At 36.5% G+C, this 19,985-nt stretch overlaps 1 protein-coding gene across 4 annotated transcripts in view; it reads left to right on the top strand.

Moving 5' to 3' along the window:
• LOC150076271 (uncharacterized) overlaps positions 1 to 19,985 on the top strand; it is a 695,145-nt gene that overhangs the window by 509,990 nt on the left and 165,170 nt on the right. For 3 of the 4 annotated variants that reach the window (XM_090388135.1, XM_090388134.1, XM_090388133.1), the window contains exon 11: positions 12,729 to 12,824. The exons of the other annotated variant lie outside the window; for it this stretch is intronic. In XM_090388135.1, the coding sequence (XP_090244261.1) occupies positions 12,729 to 12,824 (96 nt within the window). The remainder of the gene's footprint in view (positions 1 to 12,728; positions 12,825 to 19,985) is intronic. 4 annotated transcript variants of the gene reach the window in all.

The raw sequence follows: 19,985 nt of genomic DNA, 5'->3' as shown, positions 1-19,985 counted from the left end.
CATCACTAACTTTAACACTCTAGAATATCCTTTTGTTTAAGTATTGTAGGAATGGTCAATTGAGGAAAACTGTACTCGCATACTAATGCACTAATTTTTACTCCTTGTTTTTTCATCATCTGTTGCTTCACATTTAATAAAAATTTTATTCATAGCTTGCGCTTTAGGAGCCATGGTTATTTAATTTCAATTTATTTAATTAATAAATTCCAAAATAACCACAAATTACTGTAATTACGTATAAATAACAAAACACTGCTTACATACTGAACAAGTGCATCTAACAGAAGATAAAGAAACTCTCCCAAGTGCTGTAACATGGAAATGTTTGTTTGTTGAACAATAACAAAGATGCTAATTGGTTGAGAACAATCGTACAAGTGATGTTCCACATGCCATGCATCTGAAAATTTCCACCTATGTATCGTTCCATCAATATCAGAAAGCTGTCGGTTCCTGAACGATAAATTTCCACCTATGTATCGTTCCATCAATATCGGAAAGCTATCGGTTCCTTACAATGAGAGCGATATTGGATATCGCTCTCATTGTAAGTTGAGGCCCCATTATACGTCTGGCATCCCAATCCATACAAATTCCTCGTGTGTAAACATAGATGCAAAATGTCTATTCAGTTTTCAAACAAACTGAGCAAGATTAGTGGGTTATTCTATTCATATCAAGTGGACCAATGTTATTCATTCCCTTTCCTTTTAGTGTTTACATAAATAGACATTCTTGTATTCTTTATCAGAGACTTCTGATTACCTGCCTCAGCTTACCTTACCCATTTTGTGATTTTATTGCAGACTAGTTATACCTTCTGTAGGTTTCTGCATCTACTGATAATTTTTGAGCATTACATGAATTTTCTTTTCTGCCACTAATCTCATCAGTTTATCTGACATCCATATAGATCTAAACCATGAACAGTATTTCTTAGTTGGTATAAAAAGCCTATTAGCTTCTTCATTTACTTCACAGTGGGTTCTGCACCAAGCAAGCATTTTCATATTTCAAAAAGTGTATATGTTTCAGAGAGTGAGTGGTGAACAAAGTGAACAGGTGTTTTAGTGAATCGGTGTTTGTAAACAAGTGTGGTGTACATTAGTGTAAATCATGAACTGTGTTTAAATTAGAAATAAAAATCTGCAATTTCTTAATTGTATTCTAATGTGAGCGTACCTCAACTGTACATGAAATATGCTGCGTTCTTGCTGAAATAAGCCTGGTAGCCTTTGCTACATTTGCGGTGAAGTGGTATTAAAATCTCAGCAGAAGCCACTGTCACAACTTGTGAGAAAAGCCTGTGAATTGAGTGTAAGGTTGGAGATCAAGATAAAGTATGGACTCCAAAGATTTCCTCTAGCTCATGTTCAAAGACATTAACAGGCTGGCTTAGAGGTAGTCATAAATTTATGCCCTTTGCTGTTCTCGTGATATGACAGAAACTTCGAGACCACATAAACGATTGTTACTTTTGCTTGACCAATATTTCTGGTTTTTCTGGTAAATCCAAGAATAAAGTAGAGTATCCCAACATACCATCTGCTCTAAGGCCAGTTCCTTATGATGATACAATGCCAGTGCCAGAGCCACCAGAAACTTATGGACTTGTCTCTGATTCAGAATCAGAAAAGGAGTCTCCAGAAGATGCAGAACCTAGAATGAGTACAGATCCAGATTTTTCAACTCTTGATACTGCAAAGCCACATCTAATCACTCAGGCAGAATTGAACAATTTGGTCAGAAATTTGAAACTCTCCAAAGCTAAATCTCAATTACTAGGATCACAGCATCAGCAGTGGATTCTTCTTGAAAAGGTTATCAAGGTGCCATTTTACAGGAAGAGGCAATTTTAACATAATGACCTATTACTCTATGGATGGTGCTTTGGTTTATTGTAACAATATCCAGGAATTAATGAAAGAGTTACATCTGGAGCACATCCCTGAGCAGTGGAGGCTTTTCATTGATTCATCCAGGGTCAGTTTGAGAGCAGTTTTGCTCCATAATGGAAATAAGTATCCATCTATACTATTGGCCCATGCAGTTCACATGAAGTAAACATACAAGAACCTACAGGTTCTTTTGTAAAAAATATGCTGTCAAGAATACAAATGGAATGTGTGCCGACCTAAAAGTGGTAGCTTTTCTGACTGGGTTGCAAGGTAAAAACACTAAATACTGCTGCTTTTTATGTGAGTGGGACAGCCGAATGGCCAGACCGTTCAGAAACTACACCAGGCCAGAAAAATGTACTACTTCCTGCTTTGGTGAATAAGTCAGAAATCTATTTATCTCCATTGCACATCAAGCTAGGTTTGATAAAAAAAAAAATATTTGTGAAAGCAGTAGACAAAAAAAACAAGGATTTTCCTATTTTAGGCAAAAGTTTCCTCGAAACAGTGAAGCCAAAATAAAAGAGGGAATCTTTGTGGATCCTCAAGTCAAACTGCTATTTCAAGATGAAGAATTCACTAAAAAAAATTAAATGCTACAGAAATAAGAGCCTAGAAGGCATTTGAAAATATCTGCCAGAACTTTTTAGGCAATGAGAAATCACAAAATTATAGTGAAATTGTGGATGAGCTAATTTTGGGATGCAACATATTGTTAAAGTTTCATTTCCCTCATTCCCACTTAGACTTTTTTCTTGAAAATTTGGGAGTGTTCTCCGATGAACATGGCGAAATGTTTCACCAAGATATTGCTCAAGTAAAAAAGATACTGGAGAAAATGGAATACAAATACATTAGCATTAGTAGAGGCATACGATGCAAGAAAGCAAGCTTAAGCAGCATCAGCCAGAAAAAAAAAAAAAAAAAAAAAAAACTTCCATTTCACCCCTCCGTTCGTTCGAAATACCTGTCCAGCTGAGCCTTAAATTTATTTAGGCTATCAACTTCCACAACAAAGGATGGAAGTCTGTTCCACCAACCAACTACCCGCTGGCTAAAGACAAATGTCCGGACATCTATCCTACATCTGTCTTTCCATAATTTGAATTTATGCCCTCTTAGGTGATTATTCTGAGCAAGAGGCACAATCCATCAGCATTGAGCGTGCTCAAACCATTCAAGGCTTTGTACACCTCTATCAGATCACCTCGCCGGTGCCCAGTCTCCAGACACTAATTTACAAAACTTAAGCCTTTCTTCTTAAGAGCAACCCCTTGTTCCATTCACTAACCTTGTTGCCCTTCTCTGTACTTAGCATTAGCATTAGTAGAGGCATTTGATGCAAGAAAGCAAGCTTATGCAGCATCAGCCAAAAAAAAAAAAAAACCCCCCACTTCCACTTCACCCCTCTGTTCGTTCCAAATACCTGTCCAGCTGAGCCTTAAACTTATTTAGGCTATCAACCTCCACCACACTTGTTCCAGCAGCTCTACATCCTTCTTGAAATGAGGCCTCCAGACCTGTATACTGTACTCAAGGTGTGGCCTGACCATTGCCTTATACAAGGGAATAATCACCTCCTTATCCCTTCTAGAAAAATTCCTGTATATCATTGATAAGACACCATGAGCTACTCTTGCAGCCCGTCTGCACTGCTAAGAGAATTTCATATTTGCCTGCACAATTACCCCCACGTCCTTTTCATTCTCTACCACTGTCAGTGTAGTACCACAGAGTTGATACATTGCTCTGGGATCGCTGTTTCCCATATGTAGAACTTTACATTTGTCAATGTTAAACTTCATTCGCCACCTCTCAGCCCATCTGCACAACCTTTCCAGATCCTGTTGCAGCAGCATAGCATCAGTGCAACTTTTGTATCATCTGGAAACTTGGACATTAAGCTTGATATACCATCATCAATACTATTTATAAATACAGAAAATAATAATGGACCCTCCACTGATAACATTAGTCCACGATGAGCAGTGTCCATTGATTACCACTCTCTGTCTTCTCCCCCTCAACTACTCCTTTATCCATAGCAGCAATTTGCCTCCAATGCCACACTGCTCCAATTTGTGCAGCAGTCTTCCATGTGCAACAGTATCAAAAGCCTTTCTAAAATCCAAGTATATAATATCAAAGTTATTCCCTGCATCCAGTTCTTTTGTGACTGCATCATAGTATCCAATCAAATTGGTCAGGCAAGACTTTCCCTTAACAAAACCATGCTGTGTCCGAGCTATAACTGAAGTCTTGTCTAGATGATCCTGCAGTGCTTCTTTAACCAGTGCCTCCATTAATTTTCCTGTAACAGAAGTTAAACTCACAGGTCTATAATTATTTGTGTCAGCCTTTGATTCTCCTTTGTGAATTGGGGTCACATTTGCACATCTCCAGTCTATGAGTACCTCCCCTGAGTCGAAGGAAGCTCTCATAATTGAGGCTAAGGGTTTGCTTACTTCCTTTGCTGCCTCCTTTAATGTAACTGGATAGATCCCATCCACCCCAGGTGCCTTTCTTGTGTTTATCTTCAACAATTTCTCCTCCACTTTACTCTTAGTTATTTCAAGATTATCTAGCTTACTGCCAGAGTTGAATACACCTCTGGCATTTCCCTCACTGAATAACTCCTCATGTGTGAATGTCCATGCAAAATATTCATTTAGTTTGTTAGCTACCTGAGCAGGATCATCAACAGTTGAACCATCGATATCAAGTGGACCAATCTGATTCATCCCCTTCCTTCTAGAGTTTACACAAGTAAAGAACTCTTTGCTGTTTTTCTTTACATCCTTTGCCAAAGATTTCTCGTAATCTGCCTTTGCCTGCCTAACCGCCTTTGTAACTTGGTTACAGATCAACTTATATCTATCATAGGCTTCTGTGTCACGTGTTAATTTATATGTATCCCAAGCATTTTTCTTCTCTGCCATATGTCTCATTAGTTCATCTGACATCCATTTAGGCCAAAACCTTGAACAATATTTCTTAGTTGGTATGTAAAGCCTAGTAGCTTCCAAGATAAGTTCTTTGAATGCTTCCCATTTTGAATTTGCTGTTGGTAACATCATTAGTTGGGCCCACTGTATAGAATTTAAATACTGTCTCAGTCCATCGTAGTCGCCTTTACGAAAGCAATAACCCTTCCCTTTACCCCTGATGGTAGTTACTTCTTTGAGTAAATCCCACTTCAGCACACTGTGATCACTGCCACCTAGTGGATCCTCTATCTGCAGATTCTTGATGCATAAAGAATCACTACTGATAATCAAATAAAGAGTATTACTCCCTCTAGTTTCCTCCCGAACATTCTGATGTAGAAAACAATCATCCAATAAATCTACAAAAGCCTTGCTAGTGTGTGAGTGACCAACCCACAAATTCCAGTCAATATCTGGGAAATTAAAATCCCCCATTATAAGACTCTCTGATTTACTGGCCCACTCTATTTCCCTGTACAGTTTCTTATTATACTCATCAGAGTCATTAGGCCTATAGCACACTCCTACTCTCAATTTTGATCTCCCAATGCTTATGTCACACCAAACTGACTCGACACTGCACTGTCCAGCGATGTTGACTGGCTTCACTTCCTTGGATTTTATGTGTTTCTTAACTAATAGCATAACCCCTCCTCCCTTCCTATCCTGTCTATCCTTTCTGTAGATGTTGTACTCCCCAAATTCCAGTTCTGCATTCCTTATATCTGTGTGTGCCACCACGTCTCTGATATCCCAACAATATCCGCCTTTGATGCTTTGAGCAATACCTCAAATTCATCAAATTTATTTACCAGATTTATTTAACATCAAATTTATTTACATTGGCAGACTACTGTTGGAATCTCATATGAGAAACACCAGTGATGATTATAAAATGCAAAAAATTACAAAATAAGTGTTTTATTATCAGATAAACATTTTTGTAACTAGAATAGGGTTAACAGTTCCATTGTTCAATATTTAGTACTGTATATAACATTTCCTTAAAATACAGTCGATTCCTGTTATTTGGGACACATCAGGACTAGTGCATTTTGGCCCGATTAAGTGGCTGCCTCGATTATCCGAAGTTTCACATAAGAAAAGTTAAAAATATAATTGACCCTCACTTTACAACTGGTTCACTGTACAATCAAATCATGTTACAATGGAGTCACCATAGTAAAGTACCATTCACTATATAATGTGTAGTAAGCGCCAGTCTTTGTGATCACGTTTGTGAATTGAATTTTAATTCTATTAAACAGTGATTCTATTTAGTGAAAATAGTAGGAATCCACAGGCTATAACAGTAAAGATATATTAAGCACAGATTTACCTTTTATTACCTTACAAATTAAAAAATTAAATGATACATGAAAATTGGAAGAATATAAGTGATAATCGGAATAATTAATACATACTGTAATATGTACATACTAACTAGTTGACATTTCTGTTCACTGACATTTGTGGGTTGGTATTAAAATTTAAAACAGTAAAAAGATAAGCAATCAATAACAAAGAACATGGCACACACAAATTGCAAGTAACACAATACGCGCAAGTGAGAACAGAGTAACAAGTTACGAAGCTTTAAGAATAGGAATGAAGAGAAGATTCTGAAAATTTGTTTTTTGTATGATTGAAGATTCCATGGAAGTGTAAACACATTTCACCATAATAACCCACAGAATTCCAACTGTCGGTATTATCTCAAATTCAATAAGATCGAGCTTACTATCTGTTTATGATAGATTGCACTAACAGAAAAGCCCAATAATGGTGACTGCTAATTGTTTTTATTGTTTTATGGTTGTGACCTCCAGAAATCCAACTGAACCACGTGGTGCGGTCGGAGACAATCGTAATGTAATCTCCAGTGCTGTGGTCTCCTGCCCCAATTAAACAGCATGTTGTCCCAATTAAGTGAAGTAAACCCTGGCTATTTGCTTGATTGGGTTCTGTTTTCTAAGATTTGCCCCAAATAAATGATTAACCGGTGGCCCAAATAACTGGAATCCACTGTATATGAAATCTTTTTTACTATAAACATAGTTTTTGACTTTGATCCCTTTTCCTTTAAAATTGGTGGATGTTACAACAGTATGGTTGCCATATTTAATTCAGTAATGTCGAATCTACAAGAATCACCCTGAATTTTAACCAGGAGCAAAAAAAATGTTTTTTTAATTTATTTTATTTTATTTTTTTTGCCGACCAATGTAATCAGATCAAGATTATTACTTTTTTCATGTTGTTTTTCTAACTGCCAATCATAATCATTAGGTCTATAACACACTCTTACTCTCAATTTTGTTTTCCTGATGCTTATGTCGCACCAAACTGACTCAACATTGTACTGCCTTAGATTTGTACTGCCTCAACATTGTACCACATGTTAACTAATAGCATAACTCCCCCCCACCCCTCCCTCCCATGTGTCCTTTCTGTACTGGCTTTTATAGACTGGCTTTTAAAGGACACAAGGTAATTCTTTACTGGAATTCCTTCTGTGGACATGGCTCTTTGAGGGGCCACTCTTACAGAGACCGTAAAGATCTTGATAAAGCTTCAAAATGTGTGGACTGTTGGTGCTGTGGTGTCTCCTCTGATTATACAGCCATGGATAAAAGATGCCCAGAATTCAATTGAGCATTGGATTTAGAAAAACATCGGAAAGATTATGGTTGATTCTATGTGGGTTTTTCAGGGTTGGTGCCTAGTATCTTAAAAGTGATAGTTGCTAGATGATTTGGCTCCCCTGAGGCGTCCATGGATGGGATTGTCTTGTGTGTTGAGATATGATCTGTGTAACTTTGTTCTGGTGTGCATGTATAATGCTAGCAGCAGACTGAAGACATCTTTTGTGAGTACTTAGCATCCTGTGACTTAGTGCATGAGAACATTTGCTTGTAAGATCATATTGATGTAATTGTAGTGGATTTAGACTGATACTCTTTGGTATTATTAACCTACTAGATTTACAGATTGATGTATGATGTATAGTATTGATGTACCTCCTCATGGTAGGGGCAGAACAAAGGGGGAGTATAAGTGCTTGTTCTTGCTGTGAGACCAAATGGTCAAGTAGTCAAGTCTCTTTTATTTTGTTTGTTTACATTTGTGTTTACCTGAAAGTTGGGGGTCTCTGTGTTGAATTAATCAACTAAATGAGGGTTATGTTATAATGCACAAATGAGCCCAAGTCACATATACGTGGAAGCCTGGGAATGACTGATGATGGTTCACCCAAATGTAAATGTACTGGCCTGTACTGACTGTTGCAGCTGGGGACTTGCTCTCTGAGTGAGCGTAGTCTTTCTGACTGTTTATTGATCATTTATTATTTAACTCATTTAACAAGTTTGAAGCTAATATGTTTCAAAGGAGAACTGCCATAATGAGGGGACATTCTAAATGGATTGATTTTCCTCCCCATCAGCAGAGATGTTAACTCTGTCGATTGAGTGAGGCATGCATTGTCTCACTCTCCTTTTACAGAGGCCAAGTGGTCTCTTCTGAATTAATTAGGTTAGCATTAGTAGAGGCACATGATGCAAGAAAGCAAGCTTATATATAGCACCAGCCAAAAAAAACCCAACCCTTCCCATTTCACTGATCCATTCATTCCAAATGTTTGTCTAGTTCTGCCTTGAATTTATTTAAGCTATCCACTTCCACAAGAACATATAGATATTTGTTCCAGCAATGAACTACCCGTTGGCTAAAGGCAAATTCCGCACATCTATTTTACAACTTTCTTTCCTCAGTTTGAATCTATGCCCCCTCAGGTTTGTAATCTGAGCAAGAGGAAGAATCCCATCAGCATTGAGCCTGCTCAATCCATTGAAGGCCTACACCTCAATCAGATTGCCTCGCAGGTGCCTAATCTCCAGAAGCTGCAATTTGCAGAACTTAAGCCTTTCTTCATAAGAGCATCCCTTTCTTATCTTCACCAGTCTAGTTGCCATTCTCTATATTCGTTCTAGCAATTCTACATCCTTCCTAAAATGAGGCTTCCAGACCTGTACATGGTACTCAAGGTGGGTGTTAACCATTGCCTTATACATGGGGACAATCACCTCCTTATCCCTGATCACAAAATTCCTATATATCATTGACAAGACCCCATGACCTACTCTGGCAGCCTGTGTGCACTGCTCAGAAAACTTCATATCTGACTGCACAACTACCCCCAGGTCTCTTTCATTCTCTACTACCCTGAGTTTAACACCACCCAGTTGGTACATTTCTCTGGGGTTACTGCTACTTATATGCAGTCCTTTGCATATGTCAATGTTAAACTTCAGTTGCCACTCAGCCCATCTATCCAACTTTTCCAGATTCTGATGCAGCAGCATACTGTCATTACTGTTATGAACAGCCCTGCCAACCTTTGTATCATCTGCAAACTTGGACATTATGTTAGATATACCTTCATCAATATCATTGATAAATGTACAAAACAACAATGGGCCCAACACTGAACCCTGAGGGGCACCACTAATAACATTAGTCCACATAGAGCAGTATCCATTGTAGCAACTTGCCTTTAATGCCATACTGCTCCAATTTGTACAGTAGTCTTTCATGTACAACAGTATCAAAAGCTTTCCTGAAATCCAAGTATATGATATCAAAATTATTTTTTGCATCCAGTTCCTTTGTGACCACATCATAGTATCCAGTCAGATTGGTCAGGCAAGACTTTCCCTTAACAAAACCATGATGTGTCCGAGCTATAACTGAAGTCTTGTCTAGATGATCCTGCAGTGCTTCTTTAACCAGTGCCTCCATTAATTTTCCTGGAACAGAAGTTAAACTCACAGGTCTATAATTATTTGTGTCAGCCTTTGATCCTCCTTTGTGAATTGGGGTCACATTTGCACATCTCCAGTCCATGGAGACCTCCCCTGAGTCAAGGATGCTCTCATAAGGGTTTGCTTACTTCCTTTGCCACCTCCTTTAATATAACTGGATAGATACTATCCACCCCAGGTGCCTTTCTTATGTTTAAATTCAACAATTTCGCCTCCACTTTGCTCTCAGTTATTACAAAATCATTTAACTCCCTGTTAGAGTTTGATAAACATCTGGCCCTCTCCTCCTTGAATAACTCCTCATGTGTGAATGTAGGTGCAAAATACTCATTTAGTTCAACAACTATCTGAGAATGATCATCTACAGTCAAACCATCGATATCAAGTGGACCAAGAGTTTATATAAGTAAAGAAGTCTTTTCTGTTTTAATTTGCATCCTTTGCCAAAGATTTTTCATAATCTGCCTTCACTTGCCTAACCTCCTTTGTGACTTAATTACAAAGGTTGATTCACATTAGCAGATATCCAAAGTTTGAAGAATTAAGTGTGTATGGGCTTCACCTCAGGTAGCACATTTCAATTTCTTTAAGTTCCTTTTTAAAATGACAATGTCCTTTCTGCATTCCTTGTGTCTGAATGGCATCATCTCTCTGATATTCCTATAATGTCCCATTTTTTGACAACCAGAAATTCACATTCATCAAATTTGTTTGTTATAACTCCTAGGCATTTGTGTACAAGCAGGTATAGGTTTACCTGTTTTTGCTCTTAGTAACTTAACATAGCCCATATTTTCTTGTCTCACGAAGACTCCAATAAACCTTGTAATCTCTGACACTTCCAAGCTGTTGCATGTTTCCAACAGTTTCCAAGCTGTTCTATTCTCCCCCAAGCTAGCAGTTTTTCAATACACTTAACACTGCCTCAATAGCATCAACAAATATTTTTGCACATCTCTTATTAAAATGTCCATGCCATCACTGTAAAAACATCTCTCCTGTTAACAAGCATAGATCATGGTGAGAAAAATACTTCCCCTTGCACAGCTGAGCCATGCAGGGCCAAATTGATTGCCAAGAATGCAGTTTCTGCAGGGCTAAATTTATTGCCAAGACTGTACTCTCTTGTACTCCCTCTTGATGTGTCTAGGCAGAATTGCAGACATTTTCAAATTTAATCCTAACGTAACTTTTTTTAACATTGCTCTGTATCTGTTAAGTAAATCCTCAGATTTTCTATTCTTAATATCATCAGAACCAACATGTACAACACTATCACCTTTTGTGCCCTTAAAATATAACTGCTCAACATCATTAAGTTTAGCCCTTGGCAGACATACCCTGGTCCCATCCCAACTTTTTTTTTTGCACATATATTTCCTATTTCCCTGACAGTAGAGTCACTGACTGTACTTGCTTCTTGTGGTACTAGAGCTCTCCACTGTGAAGGATGTCATTGTACTGTCTGATGCTGGAGCATGGGCTCTAGCATTGAGCTGGACAGCTTGATCAGCCTCTCTCTTAGGCCTTCAAGGGTATCTTAGACATTCAAGGGCACTGGTGCTCTTCTTCAAGCTGTCATATAAACCCATCAAAACGTTGAATTTGTGCTTAACTTCCTCATGCTCTTTACAACCTTTGGTTGTATCATGTCTGGCTAAAGATAGATTTGCAGAGAGGGAATAAGTAGCACACATAATATAATCCTGGTTCTTTGGAGAATCACCCTTAACAGTTCTTCCCCCAAACCCAAAGCATTCCCAGTATTTTGAGCTCTGCTTTGTTGCCCTCATCTGAGGTAGGATTTTTATTCGAAATTTAGTAACACACAAAACTAAGAGATACAAAAATAAGAGTGCTACAATACCCCCAGCATATTCAATTGTAGTATGAACTTTGCTATTTTAAATTACCTTATATACTACATGATTCAGTTACATTATAAAATCATGTTTGGTTGCTATAAATTTATCAGCATTCTGATGGGCTTTGTGAACTTAGTAAAAACACTGCTAATATTAATTATACTCTTACAGAATCACGCAGAAAAATACGAAGTATTGTTTATATTGTTCTCATATTGATACAGGCAGAATGTGATTGTTTTTATATCTACACAATAACATGGCAATAGAAGTTGACTTTGGTCTTTTCCAAGGCCAAGTAAAGAATAAATTTACCAACTTTATGAGATAAACACAAACAACAACCACTCTACTGATTTTAAACAAAAGATAATTAAAACCAATAATTTATAAGTAATAAAGAAAATTCTACCTATCAGCTCTCATTTTAGCAGATTATGCAGTTCCCTAGTAAAAATCAAGCCATGTATTGATTTTGTATGTAACTGTTTTACTTCTGCTCATTGTGGTCTATTTTCAGTATGTTTTCTGATAAAGTCATCTTTCTTATCATCTGTATTGTACATCTGATTCTCTGACTTAGTTTTATACTATATTACATTTAAAAATAAGCAAGCAGGAAAACAACTAAATGGTAAAATTTGAAGTGATCCTTTCCCTCATTTTATCAATTGCAGTATTGTTTCCATTATATCATTTTGATGTGCATGCAGTTTGTTTATGGCATCTATAATATAAATCCATAATTTTACCACTGCCTCTTGGAAGCATCCATAGTGTTATGAAAGTGTGAGGACATGTTAATCATATGAATCCCATATAAACATTTCTAGGATCATTTTTACTCAAATTCAAGAAAATTTTCTTTTTTTTTTTTCTGTTTGCTTGCTTTTGTAGGGGAGAAGGCTATTTTATATTTTTCTACCTTTGTACAAAACTAAAAGGAATGTTGCTAAGTTATTATTCCTTTTCATTTTTGTAGTATAATTGTAAATAGTAGAATGCTAAGTTATATACAAATCACTTTGCTGTTTTATCTCGAAGAATAACTGTGACATCATATTAATCATCACTATTCAGTTAGTGTCACGAAACAGAAAGAAACTATTCTCCTCTTTTTGTACATTTAAAAGTTGGAGATTTTTTCCTCAGATTTTCTTCACGAGATGAAAAACTTCCCAAAGAAAAACTTCAGCCAGTCCCTGTTGCTATACATCGCAAAGCAAGAAGGGAGCAGAACAAATCACAGTAAGTGGCATTTAGGTTGACCTCTTGATTTTCGTATACATGTATGTATGTTCATTTTTCCATACTGACAAAAATGCTTCAGTAGCGGAAAGAAACTCAGATATATATGCCTATTAAAGTAAGTCAGGATCAGAGTTTATAACAGCATTTTTGTTTCCTTTATTCTTCCTAATATAGAGATACATACTTTTACCTAAACCTCCACTCCTCAAAGAATAATGATTAGCACATCCTGTATATACTCGCTATTAATTTAACATGTAAGACATTTGGCATTGATAAAATTTTGTGACATATTTAGCATAAAGAATATATGTAACTAAACAACATTTCCATTACTTTTGTTTGAATTTTTTTTATTTATTTCAAATATCGTGCTCATGAAAGAGGTCAAATTTTATTTTGGAATCCATTTATTTTTTAAGAGATATGGTTTCATGTTTATTGTTTCATTTCATTATTGTATGATATTTTATATAATATCATATATTTCTTACACATGGAAAAAAAAAAGTTATACCTACTCACTTTCATTATTCTTTTCTTTTCATAATTCCCACTTTATCATCTCTAATCCATAATAACAAATATAGCGTTAAATTAAGTGGGTTTAACTGTATAATTGTTTTTATAAATGTAATCAAAAACTGTTAAAACTTTTATTGGTGGCTTGTTTTTCTTGGTGTAATATAAAATTCTTCAGATTTTTGATGACATTTGGAAATGAGATTATCTGTTTCACTACTGATGTTAACTTAGCTTTATCATTCTCGTGTAATACCTTAATACAGATTCATCAAATAATTGATTGTTAAATGCCATTAATATCTAGAAACTAAATTTTTAATAGTTGCATAATGGCAATGAGTGAATTAGTGCACAGCTCATGAATTTTTTTTATTTCAAAATCCCATATTTACTGTCCATCCTTTTAGTAGTTAGTCATAAGGGTTTTAATATTCCAGGAAAATATATTTCCCTGGAAAATAAATTATTTTCCAGGGAAATACATCCTTGATGTTAGAATACTCAATGGGCAGTGCTTTTTTTGTAAAAAAATAGGTGCCGGTACTCATTCTTTGCTATCAGGAAAATTGAAAATTAAAAGGATATGAAAAGTACTCAAAAAAATTTTTTTTCCTGATAGTTACTTTCGTAGTAATGTTTTTGGAATAAGAACAACAAATTTAGTATATTAACACAGTTTATTAAGTATAAATTTATTATTCAAGTATATATAGAAAAATAAGTTAAATGTGAATAAAATAAGTAAATAAATCGGTCAACTACTGAGTGCCAGGCACTCAGGATGACACGAATTGTCGTTAGTGTAGTATCTCAAATAGAGAGCTTTATGGTAACTGAAAAAAGTTTCTAGTACCCTGGCTTGGCCTAAAACTTAGGAAATAACGAAAACGTTGTCTATTTGAGTCCTTCCAGTTGTGAATGCCAAGGGTATGAGAAGCGACTCAGACTTCTTCTTGCAGAAGCGATTAAAATCTTGGGGAGAAGCGACTGGCAGGTGAGGGCCCTGCAAGACTCCGCACAGGTGCCTCCCCACCATCGCCGCCTCAACACTGGCCCTCTGAGTACCTCCTTGCCGGGACAACCCCAGCTTTGAAAATTGTTAAAAAATACTTCTTGTCGCAAAATTTATAAATGACCTTTATAGAATTATTAACTAACTATTTAGTAATCTTTTTGTCACTAAAAGGAGAGTTACTTAGTAAAAAGAAGCACACTATTGAAGTTCAATAAATTGAAGTGCAACAAAAAAAAAAGAAAAGATTTTGAACTAATTTTAACACAAAAATAAATGATAGATTTTAATTGCAAGAGATTTCCCTTGATAAGCATCGAATAATGCATAGTTAGTGTGATTTTTAAATTTTTAGCTCTGTTAGCGACGGAAATAGAGGGGGGACACAAAAATTACTTACATTTTCCTGTCTGACGCTGCCATTTTTAATTTTAGAAATATTTTAAATTATATTTTAAACATACTCATTGAGCTCTTTCCAACTGTGTAGCTATAGGTTGTCGACAACATTTTTATTCCCCCACATTTACCCCCCCCCTCCATTTCTCAGACAAATTTTTGTCAACAATGATCAATATGGGGTTATGTTGGCCCACTTGATATGCAAACCCATACAAAATTTCTAGTCAATAGGTTGAATGGTTCCAGAGATACAATGCTGTGATGGACAGACAGACAGACAGACAACCGAGTGACATTTTAAGGGTCCTTCGTTAAACTATGGCCCCTAAAAATAATAAGTAAAAATAATTTTATAATAAAGTTTTTGTAGAATATTCCAAATTTTTATTAAGTTCTCATCCAACACCCTATGCCAACTTCTTTTCTTCCTCTTTGTGTGTTGCTGAATGACCTTTCCAAAGCAGCCATGAATCGACATATTTTGCTGGATCAAAGCGGGTCAGCGGTGGGCCTACAATTTTAAGAAACAGTAGTGAAGAACTTTTTTGTCATCAATGAAGCTCTGGTTGGGCTGACAATCAGATTCATTTGTGAAAATCCTCATTCACATTCACTCGATCAAATTCTTCAATTCTTCCGAAACCGTCTTTTCAATTAGGTATCCACGAATTGCATTTAACTGTAACCTAATTGACAATTTTCTAACTTAATTTTCACCAAATGCCAACAATTCATGCTTAGAAGGTTTAATACCTTTGTTGTCTTTGTTTTCCTTCTCTCGTCATTGGCATTGTCACTAGTTCTTAAATTTGAATTTTTATTTATTTTTTTGAAAATGTCAGTGCCATTCGGATATTCAGGTACTGTGACCATGTAAACAGAGATAGGGAAAATTTACAGAAAAATGTGGATAGCGCACTTCCACGAAACAACAGATGATTATTTGTCTGGGTAAAAGAAATTACTCCCTCCTAATTCTCGAATGGGGCATTTACAGTTGATTCACGAAGGTGTCCAACCTACGGTCTGCAAGGAAAGTGAACTAAAACAGCATTTTAAATTTTGTTAATTATGAAAAAAATTCTCATTAAATGTTTAAATGTTTTGTTCAGTAAATGTAATTGTGTATTGTACTTAATAAAATTTTCAATTTTACTTTTACATGCAACAAGATATAGAAAATGTAACACACTAAAGAAATCTAACTTTGAATTTTTTTAATATGGCACCTGTACAGGAAAAGGTTGGACACCACTGCAGTAGAAGGTGGGCCAGAGCCCATTGAGAATATACCTTTATCTGCTCACTGTTGACCAGCGCAACTTCTCTGTACGTGGGACAGGTTTGGTTTGGTTTTTTTTTTTTAGGAGCATTAGCAACCAAGGCCATATTGCTCCGGGAATATGCAGTGGTCATTTCCTGACCTTTCCGCATCCTCCGTATTTGACGTGGGACAGGTGGTCAGATGTTTTACCATAGAGTAGTAACATATCTTACTTCTCTCTGGGTTTTACCAGGTACCACTAAATTATAGAATGGTAATCCCTTTAGATCTCTTAATTCGCTCAGCAGCACTAATTGCCTAAATTTCCTGAAGGCCAGAAATGCGAACAGTGCGTATCGATTTAATTCTCTCCTAATCTGTTCGCTATATGAAAATTTTCTCGCTCAACAGAAACTATTTTAAATGTAACTTAATTTTTCTGTTTATACTCTGGCATGACAACCAAGTCAGTAGAGTCCAAGGGGAATTCAAAATAATTAACAGAGGTCTGACTGAGCAATTTAGAATTATAAAAATGGTTATACAGTTTTATATAGAAAATATCTTAACAGTAGACAGTAAAAAATGTAAATTTATTTAAATAATTTTAAGCTTATTTGAATAGTAGATAAACATGTAAAAAAAAAAAAATTTACAGAATATTACAAATTTCGAAGTGCACTGCATCCAAATGTCACACGTCACTGTTAATAAAGGTGCCGGTATGCTGTACCGTTGCATACCGTCACAAAAAAAGCACTGTCAATGGGTATGCCGTCAATGCAAAATCTCAAACAACTGCAGCAGTCGTGAAGATGGGAGAGTCAGTGCACACTCAATCTGCCCCTTCTTTCTTGAATTGCACTAAAACATCTCTCTTTAAAAATCAACGTTATTACGCATATATGTTTGTATGTTGCTCATGCAACATACAAACATACAGGTGTAATAATACAGGTCCAATCCATATTTGCAACACAGTTGCAAATATGGATTGGACTACTTGAAGACATGTCTGGGCCACAGTGTACAATGTTAATATTAGAAGTGGCAAAAGATGCAAGAGCATCAACTTATAGAGCATCAACCAACCAAAAAAAAACCCACAACTGCCTACCTCACATATCCATCCCCTACAAGAAGTGATCTGATAGAGGTGTATAAAGCCTTGAATGGTTTGAGCATGCTCAAACCATTCAAGCATTTGAGCATGGGATTCTTCCTCTTGCTCAGAATAATCACCTGAGAGGACATAAATTCAGATTGAGGAAAGACAGATGTAGGATAGATGTGCAGAAATTTGCCTTTAGCCAGCGGGTAGTTGGTTGGTGGAACAGACTTCCATCCCTTGTTCTGTAAGTTGATAGCCTAAATAAATTTAAGGCTCAGCTAGACAGGTATTTTGGACAAACGGAGGGGTCAAATGGAAGTATTTTTTTTTTTTTGGCTGATGCTGCATAAGCTTGCTTTCTTGCATCATATGCCTCTACTAATGCTAATGATAAGAATTTTCTAGTACTTCCTTGAGTATATTCAAACTACCCACTTCCACAACAACATATGATGGAAGTTTGTTCCAACAATCAAACACCTGCTGGCTGAAGGCAAACTTCTGCACATCTATCCTACAACCAGCCTTCCTCAATTTAAATTTATGCCCCATCATGTGTGTAATCTCAGCAAGAGGCAGAATGCCACCAGCATTGAGCTTATTCAATCCATTCAAAGCCTTAAACACCTCAATCAGACCTGCCTGCAGGTGCTTAGTCTCCGGGTACTGCAATTTGCAAAACTGAAACCTTTTTTTTTTTGTAAGACCACCCTTTCATTCTCTTCACCAACTTCTTTGCCCTTCTCTGCACCCATTCCAGCAGATCTACATCCTTCCTAAAATGAGGCCTCCAGACATATATACAGTAATCAAGATGCATCTTAACAGTGGTCATGCAAAAAAAAAAGAGATAATTACCTCCTTATCATTGCTAGAAAATTGCCTGTATATCAGCAACAAAACTCTGAGCTGCCCCAGCAGACAATCTGCACTGCTTGGAAGAATTCGTAACTGACTGCACAATTACCAAGGGTCTTTTTCATTTTCCACTATGCTGAGTGGGAAAAAAAAAAAATCTGGGATTACTGCTACCCATAAGTAGTACCTTGAATTTGTCAATGTTAAACTTCAATTGTCATTGCTCAATCCATCAGCCTAATTTTTCTAGATCTTTTTGTAGTAGCTTACCTTAATTATTGTCATTAACCACTCTGCAAACTTTTGTAACATCTACAAACTTAGACATTAAGCCCAATATACCTTCATCAATATCATTAATAATACTGATGAAGGTATATAAATATTGAAAACAACAATGGGGCCAGCACCCTGGGAAACTCCACTAATAACATTAATCCACAAAAAGCAGTACTCGTTGATAACCACTCTGTCTTCTCCCACTCAACCATCCCTTTATCCATAGCAGTAATTTGCCCTTAATTCAGTTTGTACATCAGTCCTTTATGTGCAACAGTATCAAAAACCTTTCCAAAATCCAAGTATATGATATGAAAATTACTTTTTGCATCCAATTCCTTTGTTACTACATCATAGCGTCCAATCAGATTGATCAGACAAGACTGCATCTTAACATTCCATGCTCTGAATGCAGTATAATTTCATCCCTGTCTAGATGGTCCTGCATTACTTCTTTAACTATTGATTCCATTATTTTCCCTGGAACAGACATTAAGCTAACAGTAATTACCTGTGTCATCTTTCTAAATCCTTTGTGAATGAACTGGGTATATAGTTGCAAATCTCCAGGCCATAGGGACCTCTCCTGAATTGTAATTATGGCTTAGGATTTGCTTACCTCCTTTTCTACCTCTCTTAATATAATTGCATAAACCCCAGCTATCTGAGGCAACTTTTTTATGTGTAACTTCAACAATTTCTCATCCACTTTCCTTTCAGTTATCTCAAAATCATTTAGCTCCCTGTTAGAGTTTGATAAGCTTCTGCCCTCCACTTCTCTACAGAATTCCTTATTAGTTAATATAGAGGCAAAATACTCGTTCTGAGCAGGATCATCAACAGTTGAACCATCGATATCAAGTGGACCAATCTTATTCATCCCCTTCCTTCTTTCTTCCTTATTCATCCCCTTTCTTCTTCTTTGAGTAAATCCCACATCAGCACACTGTGATCACTGCCACCTAGTGGTTCCTTTATCTCCAGATTCTTAATGCATGAAGAATAACTACTGATAATCAGATCAAGAGTATTACTCTCTCTGGTTGCCTCTTGAACATGCTGCTGTAGAAAACAATCATCCAACAAATACACAAAAGTCTTGCTAGTGTGCGAGTGACCAAAGTTAGTCCCCCATTATAAGACAATCTGATTTACTGATCTACTTTGTTTCTCTGTACAGTTGTTCATTATACTCATCAGAGTCATTAGGCCTATCCTATGATACTCCTACTCTCAATTTTGCTTTCCCAGTGCTTATATCACACCAAACTGTCTCAACATTGCACTGTTCACCCATGTCAACTGGATGCACTTCCTTAATTTTTTTGTGTTTCTTAACTAATAGCATAACCCCCTACTCCCTTCTTATCCTGTCTGTCCTTTCTGTACACATTGTACTCCCCAAATTCCAATTCTGCATTCCTTATTTCTGTGTGGCACCACATCTCTGATATCCCAACAATATCTGCCTTTGATGTTTTGACCAGCATCTCAAATTCATCAAATTTATTTACTAAACTCCTGGAATTGGCATACATGCAAGTATACAACCTGTTCTTATTCTTAGCTTTCCTAATACAGCCAAAGTATTTACTTATTCTGTGATGACTCCCAGCGGTCTTTGAAAAACACCAGCACCTTGTTTTCCAGGCTGCTGCTCATTCCAATAGAAGCAGTGAAAGAATCACTTTCACCTCTGCCAGCGGC

The sequence above is a fragment of the Mastigoproctus giganteus genome, chromosome 13 (genome assembly GCF_048544385.1).
Source record: "Mastigoproctus giganteus isolate SK-2022 chromosome 13, ASM4854438v1, whole genome shotgun sequence".
NCBI lineage: Eukaryota > Metazoa > Arthropoda > Arachnida > Uropygi > Thelyphonidae > Mastigoproctus > Mastigoproctus giganteus.
The sequence above is the reverse complement of the archived record's forward strand: the minus strand, read 5'-3'. Positions and strand labels throughout refer to the sequence as shown.